Below are 20,578 nucleotides of genomic sequence, written 5' to 3'. Positions count from 1 at the left end.
AGAATGGACTAAAGATCGTTGGGTCCCAAATCAAAAGTAAAAATGTAGGAAATGTTGGTCACTAGGAAAATAAAAGTATTGCTATTGATAATCATGCAGATAGATGTATTTAAATGTAAACAGCTGGCAGTTATTTATGACAATCCGGTATGACTCAAACTGCTCGCTCTTGCAGTCCAAACACATGACTGTACATATTCTGCTCTTGCTCAAACACTGTAAAACCTGTTGAGATAAAAGCTACACATCATTCTCTTGAGTACTTTGTTTGCCGCTCAGTGCGTCTCAATGAGATGGTAATAAATTGACAGATTACTAGGATACAATGGAACTTCCCCTATTAGTGACATTGCAGTGTTCTAATGGTCATGGAAAAACACAGCATCAGGACGAGGAATGGTAGCATGACCAATAAAACATTCAGTATCAAAGGATGCGTTTGTAATAAATCTTCGGAGCTGGGCCAGTCTGTAAAAGCAAGGATGACTAAGACATTTTTAATTACCTAATTTTCGCAACAAGGATCTAGATTAGACTGCTCTGATTATGCCAACTTCAACTGAAAATGGACAGCTAAAGAAATTAGTGTCTACAGCCTCTAGAAAGAGAGAAATGTTTAAGGATAAACATGTTTCATGAACCTCACTGATCCAGCTTGAATCCATATAATAATAAAGGGAGTTTATGCTTAACAGAACATAGACAAATAGTCAGTAACAAATATACCACATATCACTAGTCTATGTCAAACAGTAACTCACAGAACTCTGGATTTAAGTGAATTAATGAAGACTTTTTAACCTTTTCTTGAACTTTAACGCTTACATAATATCAACTCAGAGATTATTGGGAACGTGATAATAACAGGGTTCGCTAAATGTGATTTTAAAATCTTTAGGCATGATGCTTGAGAACTCACTGTCATCACAGCATTCTCACAGTATTTTACAGGTTTTATTTCTGTCACCAATGACCTACAGCCTAAGTAAAGTTTTAATGGCATTTACATACAGACTGAGGTTATTGCAGACTGTTATGCCATAAAGAATGCAATTAAATCAAAGGAGGTTACAGGTGCGCACATATAACTGCTATTGCACCAGAGACACAATAGTGCAATAAGGTGCAATAAGGTTTTTACAATGTTTCACCATGACAACTAAATTGTTTAGTTGTTCTATTACAATTTCCAAATTTAAAATAAACCACATGCAAAATAAAATAAAATAATGAATCAGTTATGTGCTATACCTTTCTCAGAACAAATTTTCATTATTTTTAACAAACCGGTGCAGTGATTTTTAGAGGATGGAGTCAGTTTCTCTCAAGTTCAGATATTTCAGATATATTCCCAGCAGAGTAATCACATAATATTTCACCAAATTAGCCATAAATAAGTATTTGTAAGTCTATTGTCAGGAAAAAGTTTGCGTGTCTGTCTTTAAAATAAATAACCCACTTGTTTTGATATTTTGTTACTGTATGTAATGACATATACCTTTTTTTATTGCAAACTGGTATCAGTTTTGAATTAAATTTGAACATTTAACTTAATGACTTGTGCAATGCATAATACAATAAAAATATATAATATAAAGGAGGAAAGCAAGTGTGGCTCACGGAGTTGGATGAGAAAAAGTAACCAAGTACCTCCTCCTCTTTTTCTTTTTTTTTTAAGTAAAAAAGAAAACCTTGCATCAAATGGCTCCTTAACAATAATGATTATAATAAGATTAATAATAATAATAATAATAATAATAATTATTATTATTATTATTATTATTATTATAAACAAACAAACAACCATACAAATAATAGATAAATACAAAGAATAGATAAAAACAAACAAACAAATAGATAAACAAACAAACAAACAAATAAATAAATAAATAAATAAATAAATAAATGTCAGTTTATATCTTCATGTACATTTTACTGCCACCATGTTGTTATCCCCGTTGTCATGTGATCATGTGACTGCTTACATGCACAACTAGAAAAAAAATAGGAATTAAATATGATCTTATTCATGTTGATTTTCATGCACTAAAAGCTCTTAACAGCATCTTAAGTATTTCTTTACATTTTAGTGACTGTTTATTAATGCAGTACAGGGGCGGACTGGCCATCGGGAGCACCGGGACATTTCCCGGTGGCCTGACGGTCGTTCTGGCCTGCCGGCTGCCGCTGTGCAGACCATCAGCCTGGCATGTGATAGGCTGGTGTGCAACTCAAGGGCGTAGCCAGAATTTTATTTTTGGGGGGGCCCAACTTAAAATGAGGGGGCAACTAATATAGCCTACAGTAGGCTATATATATACACATTATAGCCTATATATATATATATATATATATATATATATATATATATATATATATATATATATATATATATATATATATATATATATATATATATATATATAGCCTAGGCTATAGCAGCCTACGACATAGCTCGGCGATTATTATCTTTTACATGAAGTAGGCCTACAAGGGCGATTATAAAAAGTGTCAATGATGTCATCTTACTCCGCAAATAAGAGTTTGGTTCCAAAACGCGATAAACGTTAAATATGTAGGCTATATATATTTTTTTTAGTTCCCCCAAAAATCTGTATTGTAGGCTATCTGGTCGGTGTTGAAAAGTCCATTTTTAATTTTACGTAAAATACGATATCCGCGCAGTCAGCGCACCATTCCACGCTTTGTAAACCGCAACGGCGGCGCTTTGAATAAACCCGGCATCCTAGTTTTCCTTCTACTTTGTGATCCACAAAAAAAAATAAAAAATATTAATAATAATCATTTTGACGGCATTGGTGACCCTGTGGTGGGGAAGAAACGTGAGCCATTGAAATCATTTAGGCTATTTGAGGAGATTAAGAAGATGACTGAGGGAGGAGGAAAAATCTCGACTGTTGCTTGTTCTCACACGACAGCGTCAAACTTCTGTCACGCTGACACTTTAACCCCAGGGGATCTTTTGAAAAACTTTCAATTGTTTTACTCAAAGTCAACGAAAACCGAGCAGGACCAAGCCATTTTACAGCTGATCGCCGTAAAAAAAAGTTCAGGAGGTATTTCTTAGCGATGGTGATTTTAATGTCGGCTATTTTTAGTCCAGTGCCTGTAAGTTATATAATTAGTATTGACCAAGTTCAGAGGCTGTCATATGTGGATCAACTTACTTTGTTGTGTATTTCAACAGTTAAAATATGAAAAATAACTTTTATATTGATTCAATGGATTAATTGCATTTTGGGGAAAAAGTGTCATGAATTTATTGCATTTTGGGGGGAAACTAATCCTTTTTTATAATAAATATTTGAAAATCAAAATATGGATTTGAAATTGTTATGTTATTATAACCTAAATATGCTATGTGAAAGTTTGAAACAAAAAATAGTGGTTTTAATCTTTCCACTCTCTTGGTAAAGAAAACACATTATTACTCAAAATTAATCATAATGAATTTATCGCGTTTTAAAACCAAACTCTTCATATACAACAGATATAGGCTATACAGGAAATGTGGTCATCACTGGTTGTGAAGGCGGTTCATCAATTGCAAACAAGTCATTGCGCATTATTGTGCCGATCTGAGTCGAAGTCTCACCGCTATTCCTGTGATGAAATATACGTTTCTGTCTCCTAGCCGCTTCACTCGCTGTCGTCTTGTAGTAAGCTGAAGCAAACTCAGATGTAGATGGCTTTTCTCCTTCTCGCTCATCTTTTCGTGCGTAATATTGTACTTTGCACAAAGCTGCCATTCACCGCATGAACTCTCACGCGAAGATGACAGCGTAGGTTATGCACAAGTCAAATCAAGTTTGAAAACAGCCGCATTTTACCGCGCAGTATTTTGATTGGTCAACCTATTAGTTAGTTCAATAATTTCTTATTTTTATTAATTTATTTTAAGCCATCAGAAATCTGAGGGGGCCGGACATATAAATGAGGGGGCCTAGGCCCACCCAGGCCCCCTCGTGGCTACGCCACTGGTGCAACTACGAATGCAGACGCAGTGCAGTGCTTTAATGCCTTGTCGGTTAAACATTTAATTCGCGTGCTGATGCGCTGTTCTAACGTGTGCGTTTCTCAGCGCGTACATGTGAAGTTCACATGCACTAAAAGCCTGTCTACCAGCGCCTGGATACTGGACTAAGTTATCTTTTGAGTCTTATTGTGCTAATACTGTCAAATACACACAAGGTTTACATAAACAAAGTCGGTTATGTCTAAAGTGAACGCAAACTTGAGAAAATTGAGAGAAAAACTGCTTGTCAAATGCGTGTATAATAGACGCGTCGTGCGCAACTCTTAAAGAGACAGTAGTAATAGTAGTAATAGTAAACACGCTGCCGCTTCTCCTTAAAGGGATAGTTCACCCCAAAATAAAAATTCTCTCATTATTTACGCACTCTAATGTTATTCCAAACCTGTATTAATTTCCTTTTAATATTTTCTAATATTTTTCTAATATTAATATTTTGAAGAATGTGGCTATCCAAACAGTAGCTGGTCCCCATTGACTTCCATAGGAGAAAAATATACTATGGAAGTCACTGGGGTACATCAACTGTTTGGTTACCCACATTCTTCCAAATAACTTTTATTTTCAACAGAAGAAGAAACTTATTCGAGTTTAAAACAACTTGAGAGAGTAACTTATGACAAATAGCATTTTTAGGAGAACTATCCCTTTAATGTTAATAAAACAACAAAATGCAAAGAGAAAATCACTCACTGCTCCTGACTGATAACTTTTAATAGTAGCTTTAATAAGTATCAATGTACAATTTATACAGTGAAGTTTATGTTTTGTTTTATTTTCATATTTGTTATTTTTGTTATTTTAAGTACTTTCTTCAATGCTACTGTTAAATACACCTACTGCAGCTGAAAACATAAAGCACTGTTTATTTAATTTGTATATTAAGTTGTGTATGTGTAATGTGTATCTTTGATCTTTATATTTAATAACAAAGAAAATGACAAAAAAAATATCTTCGCCCCTGTCTGCTATTCTTTTTTATTTTATATTTTGTTACCTAAGGCTTTGTTTTTAAAATATGGACATTAGTTTGGCTGTAATGCTCAGTCACAAAATAGTAAAACCAACATTAAAAAAAGAATCGTGATAAAATCGTGAATCGTGATATTATATTTTTGCCATGTCGCCCACCCCTAGAGTTGAGCACTGAAAATACATAAAATGTAAATATTTCAACATGTGAATGTGTCTCTTATTATCTCTTTTAAAAAGCCAATTTTCTATTTGTCATTGGTTTGGTAGTATAAATTGTGTATTCCTAGTGATTTTTTAAGGGTTATTTTTTTATTCATTTATATTGCATCTGGTAGTCTACCTGGTACATTAATAGGGTTAGCCTACAAGTTTATCAGTCCAGTAGATTACATGAATAGGGTGGTGGTGACTGCAGCAGCAGAGGTGGCCTGGCAGTGGAGTCAAATTCCCGGCCTGAATTATTGTCCCAGTCCGCCACTGATGCAGTATGTAGGTAATTCCTAAAATAATTTCCCAAAAGTAATCCAAGACATTTTCCAATGTCTCATCTCTTGAATAAAGTGGCATTTCTGTAATTATAATTAATTATGAGATTGCTTCTCCTAGGCCAAGATAATAGCATATTTCTGATGATCTCCACTGAATTTGTCTTGAGTCACAGAGGTCCACCATTTAGTATATTTGTAGTGGTATAAGTGGATGAGAAAACAAGCAGTAAAATTAGAGGTGATAAAAGGCTCTCCAGACACATGTCTAGAAATATAAAGAATAATACACAAATTCACCCAGAGGTAACCCAACTATGTGGGAACATGATGTATAAAATAATTATGTCTTCAACATTAATCAGCATCATTTAAGATTTTCCCCCCAGATTTAAGTAGTTTTATTAAGTAGTACATTACTGCGCTCGTTAATGCAAATATCTAATCAGCCAATGACATGGCAGTAAATGCATTAAGGCATGTAGACATAGTCAAGATGATCTGCTGAAGTTCAAACTGAGCATCAGAATGGGAAAGAAAGGTGATTTAAGTGACTTTAAATGTGACATGGTTGTTTCAGTGTTTCAGAAACTGCTGATCTACTGGGATTTTCTCACACTCTTTATCTTTTGCGCAACCAAGGGAGTACATAATGAATGATGTCACTGATTAATGGTCAATTTTTCTGTCTTGTTGCAAAGCACTAATGCTATAGTTCACCCATTGAAAATATTATTTAATCGCCCTCATGTTGTTCAAACATTTTTTTTTTTTTTTAACAATACACAAATAGATCATTTTTGAAGAACATACAGGTCATTTTTCATTCATCTACTGTACAATAAATGGAGACTGGAGAGTTCAAGAAGGACACCATAAAGATATCATATGACTGAAATTGGAACAACATTAGGGAGAATAACGTAATTTTGGGTGAACTATTCCTTTAAGGTCAAATTCAAGTCAATGATGAACTAAAATGGTTATATTTAAATGTAACAGGATCAAAGCACCTGTTATAAAACTAAAACTTGACTTTTTCAAATTACCTTTTGAATTTTTCCATGGCACATGGTCAAGTAGCATGATACTGTATGACTCAAGGCCCATTTCACCCCGGCAGACAGAAGGAAATCCTGCATGGCTCAAAGATCAAACAAGCTCAAAAATGACCTCTGCAAATCAATGTTTCTATGGTCAGCTGAGAGACTAGCTGTGCCAGTTAATGGGTAGAGAGAAGGGGCTCTGAAAACATTCAGAAGTCATAAAATAAAGTCATAAAGTGAAGTCATAAGTAAAGTTGTGTAAAGGTCAGTATTTATTCATTTTGTAATGTAAACATGCATGGATTTTATTAGCCAAGGACCACCCTTTGCTGATGAGTTTGGCTTATACTGGCCTGCTAGAGAATAAGACAGCTGGTTTTTAATTACATGTTATAATACGCATGCACACACAGACATTGCAAAAACACACACAGGTATAGCCTCACAGATTTAATCCTAATGATTTCCCGTGCACCGTGCTGTTATTGAATTGACCTCGAATTCACTTGTGCCCTTGAGTAAAGCACTTAAAGGTCACCTCACGGTGTACCGTAAGTATGTAGGCCTATAGATAAAAAAGTGAATGCCAAATGGCACGCAAAGATGGCTTATGGACCAGACAAGAAACAAGCTACTACGCCAGTATACTGGAATTAAGTTTCATGGCTCCTTTGTGGCACAATCTTTTTAAACATATAAAATGTTAAAATTGCAAATACATTATTTTAATTTGGGATCTAATAGCAACTTTATTAGTAGTATTTTTTTTATTTAGGCCTACATTTTGTTTGTTATCTTCAGTGCTATTTGTTTTAAATAAGTTTTAATAATTTCATCAATTGTATGTATAAAAGAATTCAGTTTAACTATTAGTCCATTTTATTTTGCTTTATTTAGTTAGTTAATAATTTTTATTTTCAGCAAGCTGAATAAAAGTTTGGGGTCAGTTAGATATATATTTAAATACTTATTCAGCATGTTAAATTGATAAAATTACAGTAAATGCATTTATAACATTACAAAAAATTCAAACAATTGCAAAAACTTTCTATTCATCAAAGAATCCTGATTTTTTTTTTATCAGTTTCCACAGAAGTATTAAGCAGCATAACAGTTTTCAATACTGATACTAATAAGAAATATTTTTTGAGCAGCAAATCAGCATATTAGAATGATTTCTGAAGGATCATGTGAGACTGAAGACTGGGGTAATGATGCTGAAAAATCAGCTTTGAAATGACACTTTAAGATACACTCACCTAAAGGATTATTAGGAACACCATACTAATACTGTGTTTGACCCCCTTTCGCCTTCAGAACTGCCTTAATTCTACGTGGCATTGATTCAACAAGGTGCTGAGAGCATTCTTTAGAAATGTTGGCCCTTATTGATAGGATACCATCTTGCAGTTGATGGAGATTTGTGGGATGCACATCCAGGGCACGAAGCTCCCGTTCCACCACATCCCAAAGATGCTCTATTGGGTTGAGATCTGGTGACTGTGGGGGCCATTTTAGTACAGTGAACTCATTGTCATGTTCAAGAAACCAATTTGAAATGATTCGAGCTTTGTGACATGGTGCATTATCCTGCTGGAAGTAGCCATCAGAGGATGGGTACATGGTGGTCATAAAGGGATGGACATGGTCAGAAACAATGCTCAGGTAGGCCGTGGCATTTAAACGATGCCCAATTGGCACTAAGGGGCCTAAAGTCTGCCAAGAAAACATCCCCCACACCATTACACCACCACCACCAGTCTGCACAGTGGTAACAAGGCATGATGGATCCATGTTCTCATTCTGTTTACGCCAAATTCTGACTCTACCATCTGAATGTCTCAACAGAAATCGAGACTCATCAGACCAGGCAACATTTTCCCAGTCTTCAACTGTCCAATTTTGGTGAGCTCGTGCAAATTGTAGCCTCTTTTTCCTATTTGTAGTGGAGATGAGTGGTACCCGGTGGGGTCTTCTGCTGTTGTAGCCCATCCGCCTCAAGGTTGTGTGTGTTGTGGCTTCACAAATGCTTTGCTGCATACCTTGGTTGTAACGAGTGGTTATTTCAGCCAAAGTTGCTCTTCTATCAGCTTGAATCAGTCGGCCCATTCTCCTCTGACCTCTAGCATCAACAAGGCATTTTCGCCCACAGGACTGCCGCATACTGGATGTTTTTCCCTTTTCACACCATTCTTTGTAAACCCTAGAAATGGTTGTGCGTGAAAATCCCAGTAACTGAGCAGATTGTGAAATACTCAGACCGGCCCGTCTGGCACCAACAACCATGCCACGCTCAAAATTGCTTAAATCACCTTTCTTTCCCATTCTGACATTCAGTTTGGAGTTCAGGAGATTGTCTTGACCAGGACCACACCCCTAAATGCATTGAAGCAACTGCCATGTGATTGGTTGATTAGATAATTGCATTAATGAGAAATTGAACAGGTGTTCCTAATAATCCTTTAGGTGAGTGTATATTCAAATGGAAAATAGCTATTTTAAATTGTAATTATATTTCACAATGTTACTGTATGTTTAATCAAATAAACGCAGCCTTGGCGATCATTAGAGACTTTTTTCAAAAACATTAAAAAAATTCTTACCGACCCCAAACTTTTGAACAAACTGTATACTGTTCTTTTCTGTATTGTTTACATGCACCTGACTTCTGAATTAATATGCACACAGGCTCAGTTCTCCCTCCCTCTGTTTTTTACATCCAATCCTCTAATCTGTGAGATTGAGCCGTCATCATGGCCAGAGAGGGTCGACTGCATGTCAGGCTCACGCCAGCTGTCCAACACTGAATGAGTGCACTGCCATTTGCTTTCTTCCACTGTCAGTCATCTGTCCTATTGCCAAATCTCCTGAACTGTAGATCCCATACCTTTCTCATCCCATCATGTTCCCAAAAGGTTAGTCTTGCTTCCAGTTTTTGTGGTATCCTATTGTCAGTTCAGGTGCCTGTAAAACATTTGAATAATTACAATTGACATATTTCACAAATGCTTTTGAAATTAGAGGATAATTTGACAAATCAAATCTCAATACAAAGTTCTGTCATGAAACTTTAGACTCAACCTGCCTGCAATCATATCATCCTCTATAGGGCACAGCTGATTGGTTCCTGCTGTATCAGTAGCCAATGAGCTTGCTGCTCATCTTTCAAATACTTGGTCAGTGTCTGCTATGTAACGAGGTGTCCATTGTCAGGTATTAATGGTTGCCTCCGCCGAAGTCCATTAATACCTGACAATGGACACCTCGAAGGGCATTAACCCTTACTTATACCATGGTCACTTGCCAAATAACACATTTTTAAAACATTAGTTTATATTTTAATTAGTTTTACAATCGAAATCTAAAGTTTTTACAAACAATAACTTGGTTTCCCTGGTTACGCCTGACGGTTTATTTAGCAACCGGAGATATTTATAGTCTGCTCGATTTATAGTCCGTATAGATACTTTGACTGCCTGTTGCTATGGTTACTCACAGCTGATGTAGCCAAAGCATTTATTTATTAATTTCGAACGGTAAACAGTCAGTTTCACCAGAACTCCTTTACTAGGTGTCCTCTATCACTTTCTAATGGACACCCTGCAGCCAATCAGAATCGAGTATTCAATCAGACCATGGTATAAAGAAGTTTGCACACGCATCAGAAACCCTCCACCTTCCCCAGCTCCACTTGTACAGATCTGTTATGGGTAAATCGTGTATAATCATCTATATTGTACAGCAGCAGCGTGTCTTACTTGCTCACAGCAGCGTGTTGTGATGTATTGGCAGTAGCAAGTCCCGTATTGCTCTGCAGCAGCAGCGTAGCAAATCTGTTCTGCAAAGACAAAACAAATCAACACTTCTCAAAGAAAGTCTGTGCTCAGATTTGCCAAGACACAAAGTCTGCAATCAAAAATCAGAGATCTCAGTGAGAACTCAACATTTTTCATTAAATTCTCAAAAGATCTGAGCTATGCAATCCACATTCATTCAGCTCTGTCCAATATATTTCAATAATTGTCACGTTTTGTCCGATTTTTTTTTCATTATCCTAAGGAATTTTAGGAGAAACATCTCAACTAGTTGATACTGAATTGAAACTGTAATCAACAAATCCATTCCCTTGGCCCATGCAAGAGCAACTTCTTAACAATAAAATTTTAATTTGTCTGCTTTTTCTATATCCATTACTGTCTGTGGCATCAATGAAACTGTACAGAATAAAATACTAGTACATAAAAGTCCTTCCTCTTTCCCTACTGTAAAAGACATCATTTATCTTCTCTTCCATCATGCAATAAATCCAGGATTTTACAATTACCTAAAAATGTGGCTATCCATCCAAATATATACACACCACTAAACTGAATCTGTCAAGATGCTGGATTAACATAATGATGTAGCCAATGAACTCTGACCCCTTCTGCTTTTAGAGTGATTGAAGCCATTAACGGGGTCATGTTTAGTTGAGTGTGATGAAAAGCTTAAAAAGCAGTTGTGCTTGTAAAAAAAAGGTTGCTTCTAACGAATCTTATCTCATTCTCCCAATATCTGTGCTCCTCTTTCTAGAACTTTCCACTCCTGCACACCTGCACCGGTGAGATTTCCATCAACCACATCCGAAAAACCCTCCAGCAATAACTGTCCTCCCAAACAAGGAACGAATTTCCGCTCATAGTTGGGTGGGTTAGGGAGTGGGCCAAAAAAAAAAAAAAAGAAAGAAAAAAAAATCCTCTGCTGAACTCAACGTGTTTTGGTGTTACGTAATACTACCATCTGGAACTAGAGTTGATTTAAAATGTGTCCATTGTGTTATGGATTTTTTTTTTTTTTTTTTTTTTTTTACAAAATCATGAAGTGTTTGAACTTGAACTAACATTGACATAATGCTTACTGGCATAAGTGACCTATTATATTTATCCTAGCTCCGTAGTTTAAGGTTAACAGGAGATTACTCACAACTTTTATGTGATGTTGTCTGACGGTCATGAGTCAGTAAAACATTTTAAGAGCTTTATTGAATTCAGAACCACATTCTCAAAGTAATATAATAAACCAAGCTGCAAGTATCTATTATATACAGTGAAGTAACAATATATTTGGCAAATGTTTTTATTGATATTACCTGGTCATATGAACCTATTTCTGAGCTCACAACTTTTTAATGCATTACACCACAGTGCTTGTCTGATGTGCCACTCATCCAGGACAAATTATGTTTTAGTGGTAATATGAGGACATCTGCTGGTGCATATCTAAACTTTAAGGGTACTTCTGAAATAACATGTACAGTACATGAACCCATTTTTTTCAACATCAAGATTCATACATGGAAATGTCATTGCTTCTAACTCTGATTACATGAAAAAAGGGGAAAATCTTCTTCTTTTGTTTTTTAAATATATTATTTATTTTAATGAATTTATTAATTAAAGTTTTTAAACTGTAAATGTATTTTAATACATTTTGCTTTTCATGCACACTTGTTAAATCGTGTGACCTGAAAACGAATGAATCTTGTTTTAACCCTTCATTTTCAGTTTTTTCCTTTACAATTTCACAAACGCTCTCAAATATCCCTGTATGATCCTTTTCATTTTTTCAGTCTGTTAAACATCACTTCATTGTAGAAAGCCAAGAGCAATAAAATACAAGAAGAAACCAACAGAAAACTTCTTTAAGTTCCGTACCTCGAGGCTATTTTACATGAACAATGAATCATGATGCATAACTGTTGGACTTTGCTCAATGTTGGGTGTTGATTATTAATTGGCACATGTTTGGCAGTATCGCTCTTCTAACTCTAGAGGGTAATAGAGCACTGCTATTGGAGACCAGTTACCAGCTTTGAGATTCAAGAAGCTTATTACGGGCTTTTAAAAAGGCCTAAGTATTAATAAACATAATATATACATACATACCCACCGATATGTATGTAATATTATAAACAAACGTGAAGCTTTTATAGATCCTATATTGGAGTCTAACTACCCATCCCTGATTACTCCACAAGAGTGCAACAACTTTGCCCCGCCCTCAGTCGACACCGATTGGCTAGCCTGTCCTCTCCGAGATTCGGAAAACCCTGTGATTGGCGCAGTACGTTGTCACTCAATTCAGCGGGGAGTGTTTGGGATCCTGAGAGGAAGTGAATGATTCGCGTTTGCACTTGACGAGGGGAAATCATATTGTTGGGGGAAATTAAGCGTGTATTCACCGAATTCCAGCCGTTAAATGAGATTAAACCGGTGGACGTACATCTTCTGTGACGATATGGTTTAAAAGGATAAACGTTTTTTTGCATTCAGACTTCGTTGCTTTGGATCAACTTGCATTCACAGGAGGTGGAGGAGGACAGACTTTGCTATTGTTCCAGCTTTCACACGAGTGTGTGTGTGTGTTTTCGTGTATGTGTGTATTAAATTGCCCTTTGGCTTTATGGCTACGAATTTTGAACCCATTTATGGACTCTCAGAGGATGAAGTAAGTACAGTTTTTTTCGAAACCATATCATCTTTAAGACACAATGTATGCCTCCTATCATATACTGTATGTTACAATACTGTATGTCTATAATTTTTCAATACATGATTTCAGTTTTTTTAATGGGGTTTCCAGTGTGACAAATGATCAGGATCAATTTCAGTAAGCTTAAAATAATTGTTTTATGTTACAAATATAAATAGGAAGGTTGTTAAGTATTTAAATGCCAATTGCCATCAGCTTGTTCTTCCCACTTCTCCATTATATTCAATGAGATATCTAGTGTAACGCTGTGATCAAATCGTAATATCTTCATATTACTACCAAAATACTAGTCTATATTTAAGTGTTCTAAGGCATAATGTGTTGTTTTTTATGATTGCCTGCTCACCTGTCAGAAAACAGGATGTTGTTGCTTTTTGGTGTTGATATTATTGACACTGACACTATAAATGGCTGACTGATGGATGTCTTTGTTTCCCTATTTGTAGGAAAGAGTTATTTGTAGCAACACATTAATAGTTTTCCATGATATTGCCTTGAAGAAACCATGTGGGTGAAAAGATGAATGCATGATAATCAAGATTTATCTCTAGTTTCTTGGTGACACCGGTATTACAGTGTTTCTAATAATGTTACAGCAGATTTTGTAGCAACCACAACACCATGTTGTTTGTCATAACAGGGCCCCAGTGTGACCCCTGAAAATTCAGGTCAACTGTCTTGAGAGTCTGAGGGCCGCCTTAGGAAGCAGGTGTTCGTTCATGATTCATCATTTTTTAGTCAGTGCTGTTTCTCTTAACTGGCATACTAGATATGTCTTTTAGTTTTTAATGCCGATGGTGATATAGTTCAAGGCCACACATTGTTCATAGGCGTAAATAACAGTGAAGTGTTTATGTAGGCGTTGATATTTGAGTCCAAAGGAGAGACCCGAGTCATGTACTACTGTATGTACAAGTTGGCAGCTACATATTTAAGTCCGTATCACATTAAATTGGCCAGTCAGCAATTTCTGGAAAGATATATGACCTGACCTATGCAAAGCATACCAGGTTTTTATGTGGAAAAGTACTGAAGTCATTTCAGTCCAAATCCCGAAACCGTAACGTATGAGTTGGCAAAGTTAATTAATAATTTCTGCACAATGGGTCTTGATATGTTTAATGTAAACAAAGAGAGGAATGCTACTAGCTAGATGTTCATCCGCAGGTTAAACGGTGGATGATCAAAGTTAAGCATTTGTTCAATGTTTGTATTTGGGTGTTAAACAGCAGGAGAAAAGACTCAACATCCCCATATTCACTTTCTCAGGAAGGCTATAGAAAATAAGATCCGGCCAAAAAGTGTAAACTTGATTTTATTTGATTAAAGTCAGCATTAAATGAAAATTCACCTGATCTATTTTCTAAATGCATGTCATTAATCTTATTGTGAATTATTCATCCAAGCATTTTTTTTTTGACCTCGTAATTTTTAATTAAAATATAACTCAGTGTTGAGGTGAAATGTCATACTTCTCTCTGGTGACTCATGACAGGCTTTTCCAATCATTTCTGCTTAAACCACTCCTTTCTTACAGTCGACTGCAAACCCGCATTCAGATTTCAGTTATGACAGTAATATATTACTACTGTATAATAGAATGTACTTATCAAAATAATGATAACATCAACAAAAACAACAACAATACAATTTATCTCAACATTATTTAAGGAATTTAATTAATTGTCTTTGTTTTATTTAGTACATTTCTGTTGTTCAGCACTTTGGATAAAAATAAAAGGATAAAAGTTAGCCTAAATTTTCATTTGATTACATTTTAAAACATTAATCAAATAGTTAGTTTTATGCATTCATTTGATTTGATTACCACCGCTTTTCATAATATATTTGTATTAAATCATAAAAAGAAAAATGTATTTCTTAGGACTGTATTATTCTTAACCCCTTAAACCCTAAGCGTCCCGCCGGCGGGACGGCACCCCATGAAAAAAATTCATAATCAAATTACTAAGCAACCACTGAATGATATGATACAAAATAGGTATCATTTTAAAGCTTAGAATCTCAGCTTTTCAATGCACCTATACATTTTATTCAACTCCTAAAAGGTGCTGAGTTATTCCTTTAGAACGGATTATACCGCCGGAGGGCGCCCCCTAGCTATGGAAAAAATTAATTGTCATATTTTTCAAAACTACTGCATTGATCAACACAAAATAGGCATCATTTGAAAGCTTAGAGTCTAAACTTTACAATGAATGTAGCCATTATGATTATCTCCAAAGTAGTGCTGAGTTATTTGCTGATAAAATGATTTTTTTAATACATAATTTATGAGGAAGAGGAAATTATTATGTACTGCAATGTGTCAAAAACATCATACTGCTCAGATAGTCATGTGTCATATGTCATTTGAAAGGTCTCAATGAGTAGAATACAACAAGCATAATTTTTTCAGGCTTTTACTAAACTTGAGCAAGGTTTTTGTAAAATAAGCCCCTCAAGAGACCCATGGGTAAACCATATATGGATGCTGAATTTTAGACACATTTCCGCTTGTAACTTCATGAAACATGCTCCGATTGTGGAAAATGACACATCATTATTTACAGCAGATGCTTACAATTAAAATGAGTCCAAACTCAACGTAATCCATCACTCGGAACTAAAGATATTCCTCATGGAGTTCTAATTCACAAAAAATACACAAACGCACGTAGCCAAGCGAGGTAGCTTAGACTTGGCCTTTTTACTCGTATCTTCATGAAACATACATCGATCATGAAAAATGACACATCGTTATTTACAGCAGGAGCTCATGATTAAGACGAGCCCAAACTCATCAGTCAGATCTAAAGATATTCTTCATGGCGTTTTAACACAGAAAATACCAAAGACGCACCTAGCCAAATATATACTCATGAAGCACTCGCGTTTGGTTTTTACTTATAACTTCACGAAGCATGCACATATCGTAGAAAAATGCACATCATTATTTTCAGCAGACTCTCACGATTAAAAAGAGCCCAAACTCAGCATAATCCATCACTCATATCTAAAGTTATGCCTCGTGGAGTAGTAACACAAATGCGCACATAGATCTTTATTATAGATGTAGCACTTATGTCGCGTTCTAACTCATAACTCAATGAAGCATGCATCAATTGTGGAAAATGGCACATCATTATTTACAACAGAATGTTACGATTAAAAAGAGCCCAAACACACCATAATCCATCACTCAGGTCTAAAGATATTCCTTATAGCGTTCTGACACAAAAAAATACCAGAGGCGCACCTATGAAGTAGCAATAGCAGTGATGCTATGTTGTTTTGATGTGACGTTTCAGCTCATAACTCAATGAAACATGCATAGATTGTGAAAAATCGAACATCTTTATTGACAACAGATTCTCACGATTACAAAGAGCCCACACACAACAGAATCCATTGCTTTGATCACGAGATATTCCTCACGAAGTAATGCATACTTGGATAAAAAACAAGTCTCTCATCCTTCCTGGGTGCAAAGTGTTTTCCAATTTTCCCGGAACCGTCCGCGCTCGTTTTCAAACGTGGAATAACACAAAATATGTATCATTTTAAAGCTTAGAATCTCAGCTTTTTAAAGAATCTAACCACTTCGATCAACTCTGAACGAGTGCTGACTAGTCTCTCTAAACCGGAGTGTACCGCCCGTGTGCGCCACCCATGGCGCCCCCTAGCTGCGGAAATATTCATTATCATATTTTTCAAAAATATTGCCTTGATTCAAACAAAATTGGTGTCATTTGAAACCTTAGAGTCTGAACTTTACAGTGAATGTAGCCAATTTGAAAAACTCCTAAGTATTGCTGAGTTATTTGCTGATAAAGATATAAAAAAAAAATCATAATCTATAAAATACTTTTTTGTACTATGTACTGCAATGTGTCAAAAACATCATACATCTCACGAAACATTCAAAAATCGTTGAAAATGGCACTTCATTTTTTACAGCATATTCATACAATTAAAATGAGCCCAAAATTAACTTTATCTATTGCTTTTATGACAAGATATTCTTCATGGTGAAACACTATAAAAAATGCCCATGAGGGGGCGTCAAGGTCTCAACAAAAATGCTATCTTGGTTCCAAAGGCTGTAACGTTTGATTACTTTATCCAATCACCACAAAATTTTATCCAGATGCAGCTCATATGTAGAGGGACTTCCCCAAAAAAGAATTTTCCTCCTACCTTATTTCCTTCCTGAGTTATTCCATGTCAAATAAGAAAGATATGCATTATCATTATAAAAATTATATTTATTTTTTGTCTTTTATCAGCAGTTTCTCGGCAGAAGAATGTCCAAATGTAATTTAATTTATATTTTCAAAAAATGTGAAAAGTGTTCTTTCAAACGATACCTACCTTTTGACTCTCCTTGCTATAGTTTTGAAGTTATGAGTCTTTAGTTTTGTGTATGTCACTCAGAAAACTCTTTTTTTTTTTATTGCTTTCCAAATGTGTGAGGACTAAACAAAAAGGCATTGTTCCAAATGCTGTAACTTTTGAGTACTTTATGCGATCACCACAAAATTTGATTCAGATGCAGCTCACATTTAGGGCTACTTCCCCAAAAAAGAAAATTTGTGCTACCATATTTCCTCCCCGAGTTATTGCATGTCAAACAAGAGAGATATGCAAAATCATAATAAAAATTATGTTTTTTTTTGTATTTATCAGCAGTTTCTCGGCAGGAGAATATCCAAATGTAATGTAATTTATATTTTCAAAAAATTTGAAAAGAGTTCTATCAAACGATACCTACCTTTTGACTCTCCTTGTTATAGTTTTGAAGTTATGAGTCTTTACTTTTTTGTGTGTCACTCAGACAAAAAAACTCCAAAAATGGCTCAGGGTTTAAGGGGTTAATTTTAATAAAATATTAATGATAAAAATGCATTTTTAATCTAATCCACAATCAATCATTACATTTAATTGATTAGACATGTTTTTGATGATTGAAATTTGAAGAAACGAAACAAACAAACGGTTTCAAGTTTGTTATAATGAAGCATTTGGTCAAACCAAAAAAAAAATTTCATTAATTTAAAGGCCATTTAACGGATGATGATAATAATAATTGTTTAATACCGTATACCATGAAACCGCCCTAAAAAATTTTCTACATTGATAAATTCACTATATTTGTTTTCATAGCCTTCAATATTGGGCAGGATGTGGAATAAAAAAATTACAATTGGATTTTTTTTATCATAATAGAAAATCATAGAAAATACTGAGATATATATATCGTATTTCGCCATTCAGCCTAAAAATACCAAGATATGATTTTTGGTCCATATTGCCTAGCCCCAGATTGAGATGTTTTAGGCTTTTCGGTCCGTGATCCATCGGTCCCATTATAAACTGGTTTATTGGGTGCATGTAAACGTAGCTTGTGTGAACCCCCCTTAAAGTGGTGTTTGTTTACCTTTAGCAATTTTCATCATTCAGTTCAATTCACATTTATTTGTATAGCGCTTTTCTCAATACACATCATTTCAAAGCAGCTTTACAGAAAATACACGAGTCCACATTACAATTAGAGTGAATGTGATCATCATTAATTATTGTAATACTATAAAACACAGTATTATACTAGCAATCTCGGTATCAGTCATTGGTTGATCACAAGTATTCCAGTAACCCATCATGTTGACATGGTATCCCAGTTATTGCAAAATACACACAGGCGCACATACACCACACGTAGACGACATGCATTGCTTCATCAGTATGCGACAAGCATCTATCAAGTTGGCTTGGAGTCAGCCTTGTCAGCGGGTCTGTTTACCACAGAACATTTTCTCTGTCCTGTGGGATCCCATCACTCGCTCCCAGAGTTCCTGCTGGGTATGATCGTGCCTTTCTACTCCTATAGACCTCAGTTCCCAAGACACTGTCATTACACAGGAATGACAAGTTCTCCCTTAGGAACAGTCTGGCAATTCCTTTAGACCTTTTATTGACAAAACTCTTGTGGACTTTTAAACTCCCATTGAGGAATACAGGTTTATTAGATAACCATGTGTAGTTTAGGCATGCACAATTAATTGGTGACAAATATTTATTGTATATACACCATAGCATTTAAAAGATTTTAAATGTTTTTGAGATCTCTTATGCTCACCAAGGCTGTGTTTATTTAATCGAAATACAGTAAAACAAGTAGCCTTATATTGTTAAATATTATTAAAATTATTAAAATATGTTTAAAAAGAACAGCATTTATTTGAAATAGATATCATAACATTATAAATGTCTTAACTGTCACACAATTTATATTTCACCCTGCTGCAATTCATGTTTCCAACCAAGTAAACAGAGAAAGTATGTATTTGTAAGTATGTAAGTTAATATTTAAAGTAAACCAAACATGTTGTTGCATTTCATTTTGAAATTGTCATTTTATTTTGTCTATGTTGGTTCTACTCCATTGCACTAGATGTTTTTGAACATAAACATGTGTCTTGTTGACATTTAAGAGACATTGAGACACATTATTATTATATCACAGACAAATGTGTAATGCATACATTGCTTGATAATCATCTGGGAGTGCTCAGTTAATGAATATTCATGAACAATGTTAATTTACCTTCTGATTAGCACATAGCCAATAAGTCTGCTCAGTGACCGTCACATCACATAATTATTATTCATGTGTAAAGGTAGGATGTACATACAGTATATTACAGCATACAAAAAGCAGAGTAGGTTGTCAAAGAAAAACATTCTTGGAACCATTAAATAATCTGATAATTTGGACCTGTGGATGTCTGTTTTACACAAAGGGAGGACACACAAACGCTTACTCGATTACGCACTCACTCGCTCAGCGTCATGAGCGTGGAATGTGATACAGTGACATGCTGTTACATCATCTTCATTAAAAATACATGAGCTATAGTTGCAGCTGAATCATGTTTTCTTGATCCGTGTGGCATGCCTCTTTGCTGAGGTCCTAAGATGAAGCTAGAGAACCTGAGAAACCTCCACAAAATCTGCCATTTACTACTATTATATATAAAGCTAGTTCCCCTTTTGATAGATGTATTACTTTGTTTACCCCTAAGGGCAAGTACACACCATATAGCCTAGTGCTTTTCAACTGTAATTTCTATTTTGATGGCAGCCAGATATCAGAAATTCAGAATTATTTTTAGTTATGTTATTTATATGTAATAATGCTGCAGAAAATCTCTTGTGTGTTTAGGTTGCAGGCAGTGCTTCTCCTTTAAATGTTTTATTTTCTTGTCAATATTGAATGAGTGTCTCTCTCTCTCTCTTTCTTAGCCAAGGTCAACATTTTGCATTTTTATATTCAAAGTATTTCATATTAGTGTATCAATTTGCATCCATGAATTCTAAGTGCGAAAGAAGCGTGAGAATAGAAAAGCGTTTGAATTTTTTATATTTTGGAACGTGTTGTCAATTTAATGGTGTTTAATGGAATTTTTGAATTTGGAATTCAGGGC

The 20,578-nt window shown here is 35.2% G+C and overlaps 1 protein-coding gene across 7 annotated transcripts in view; it reads left to right on the top strand.

The window, feature by feature from the left end:
* The first annotated feature begins 12,681 nt into the window (after positions 1–12,681).
* Positions 12,682–20,578, top strand: part of nedd4l (NEDD4 like E3 ubiquitin protein ligase) — an 81,329-nt gene continuing 73,432 nt past the window's right edge. For 3 of the 7 annotated variants that reach the window (XM_081391058.1, XM_081391056.1, XM_081391067.1), the window contains exon 1: positions 12,682–13,046. In XM_081391058.1, coding sequence (XP_081247184.1) covers positions 13,002–13,046 — 45 coding nt within the window. In that variant the 5' untranslated portion in view covers positions 12,682–13,001. The remainder of the gene's footprint in view (positions 13,047–20,578) is intronic. The other 4 variants (XM_081391059.1, XM_081391055.1, XM_081391066.1 and 1 more) reach the window with 2 other exon arrangements.

This window comes from Scardinius erythrophthalmus (genome assembly GCF_964197995.2).
Source record: "Scardinius erythrophthalmus genome assembly, chromosome: 17".
In the NCBI taxonomy this organism is placed as follows: Eukaryota; Metazoa; Chordata; class Actinopteri; order Cypriniformes; family Leuciscidae; genus Scardinius; species Scardinius erythrophthalmus.
This window is presented reverse-complemented; position numbering and strand designations above follow the sequence as displayed.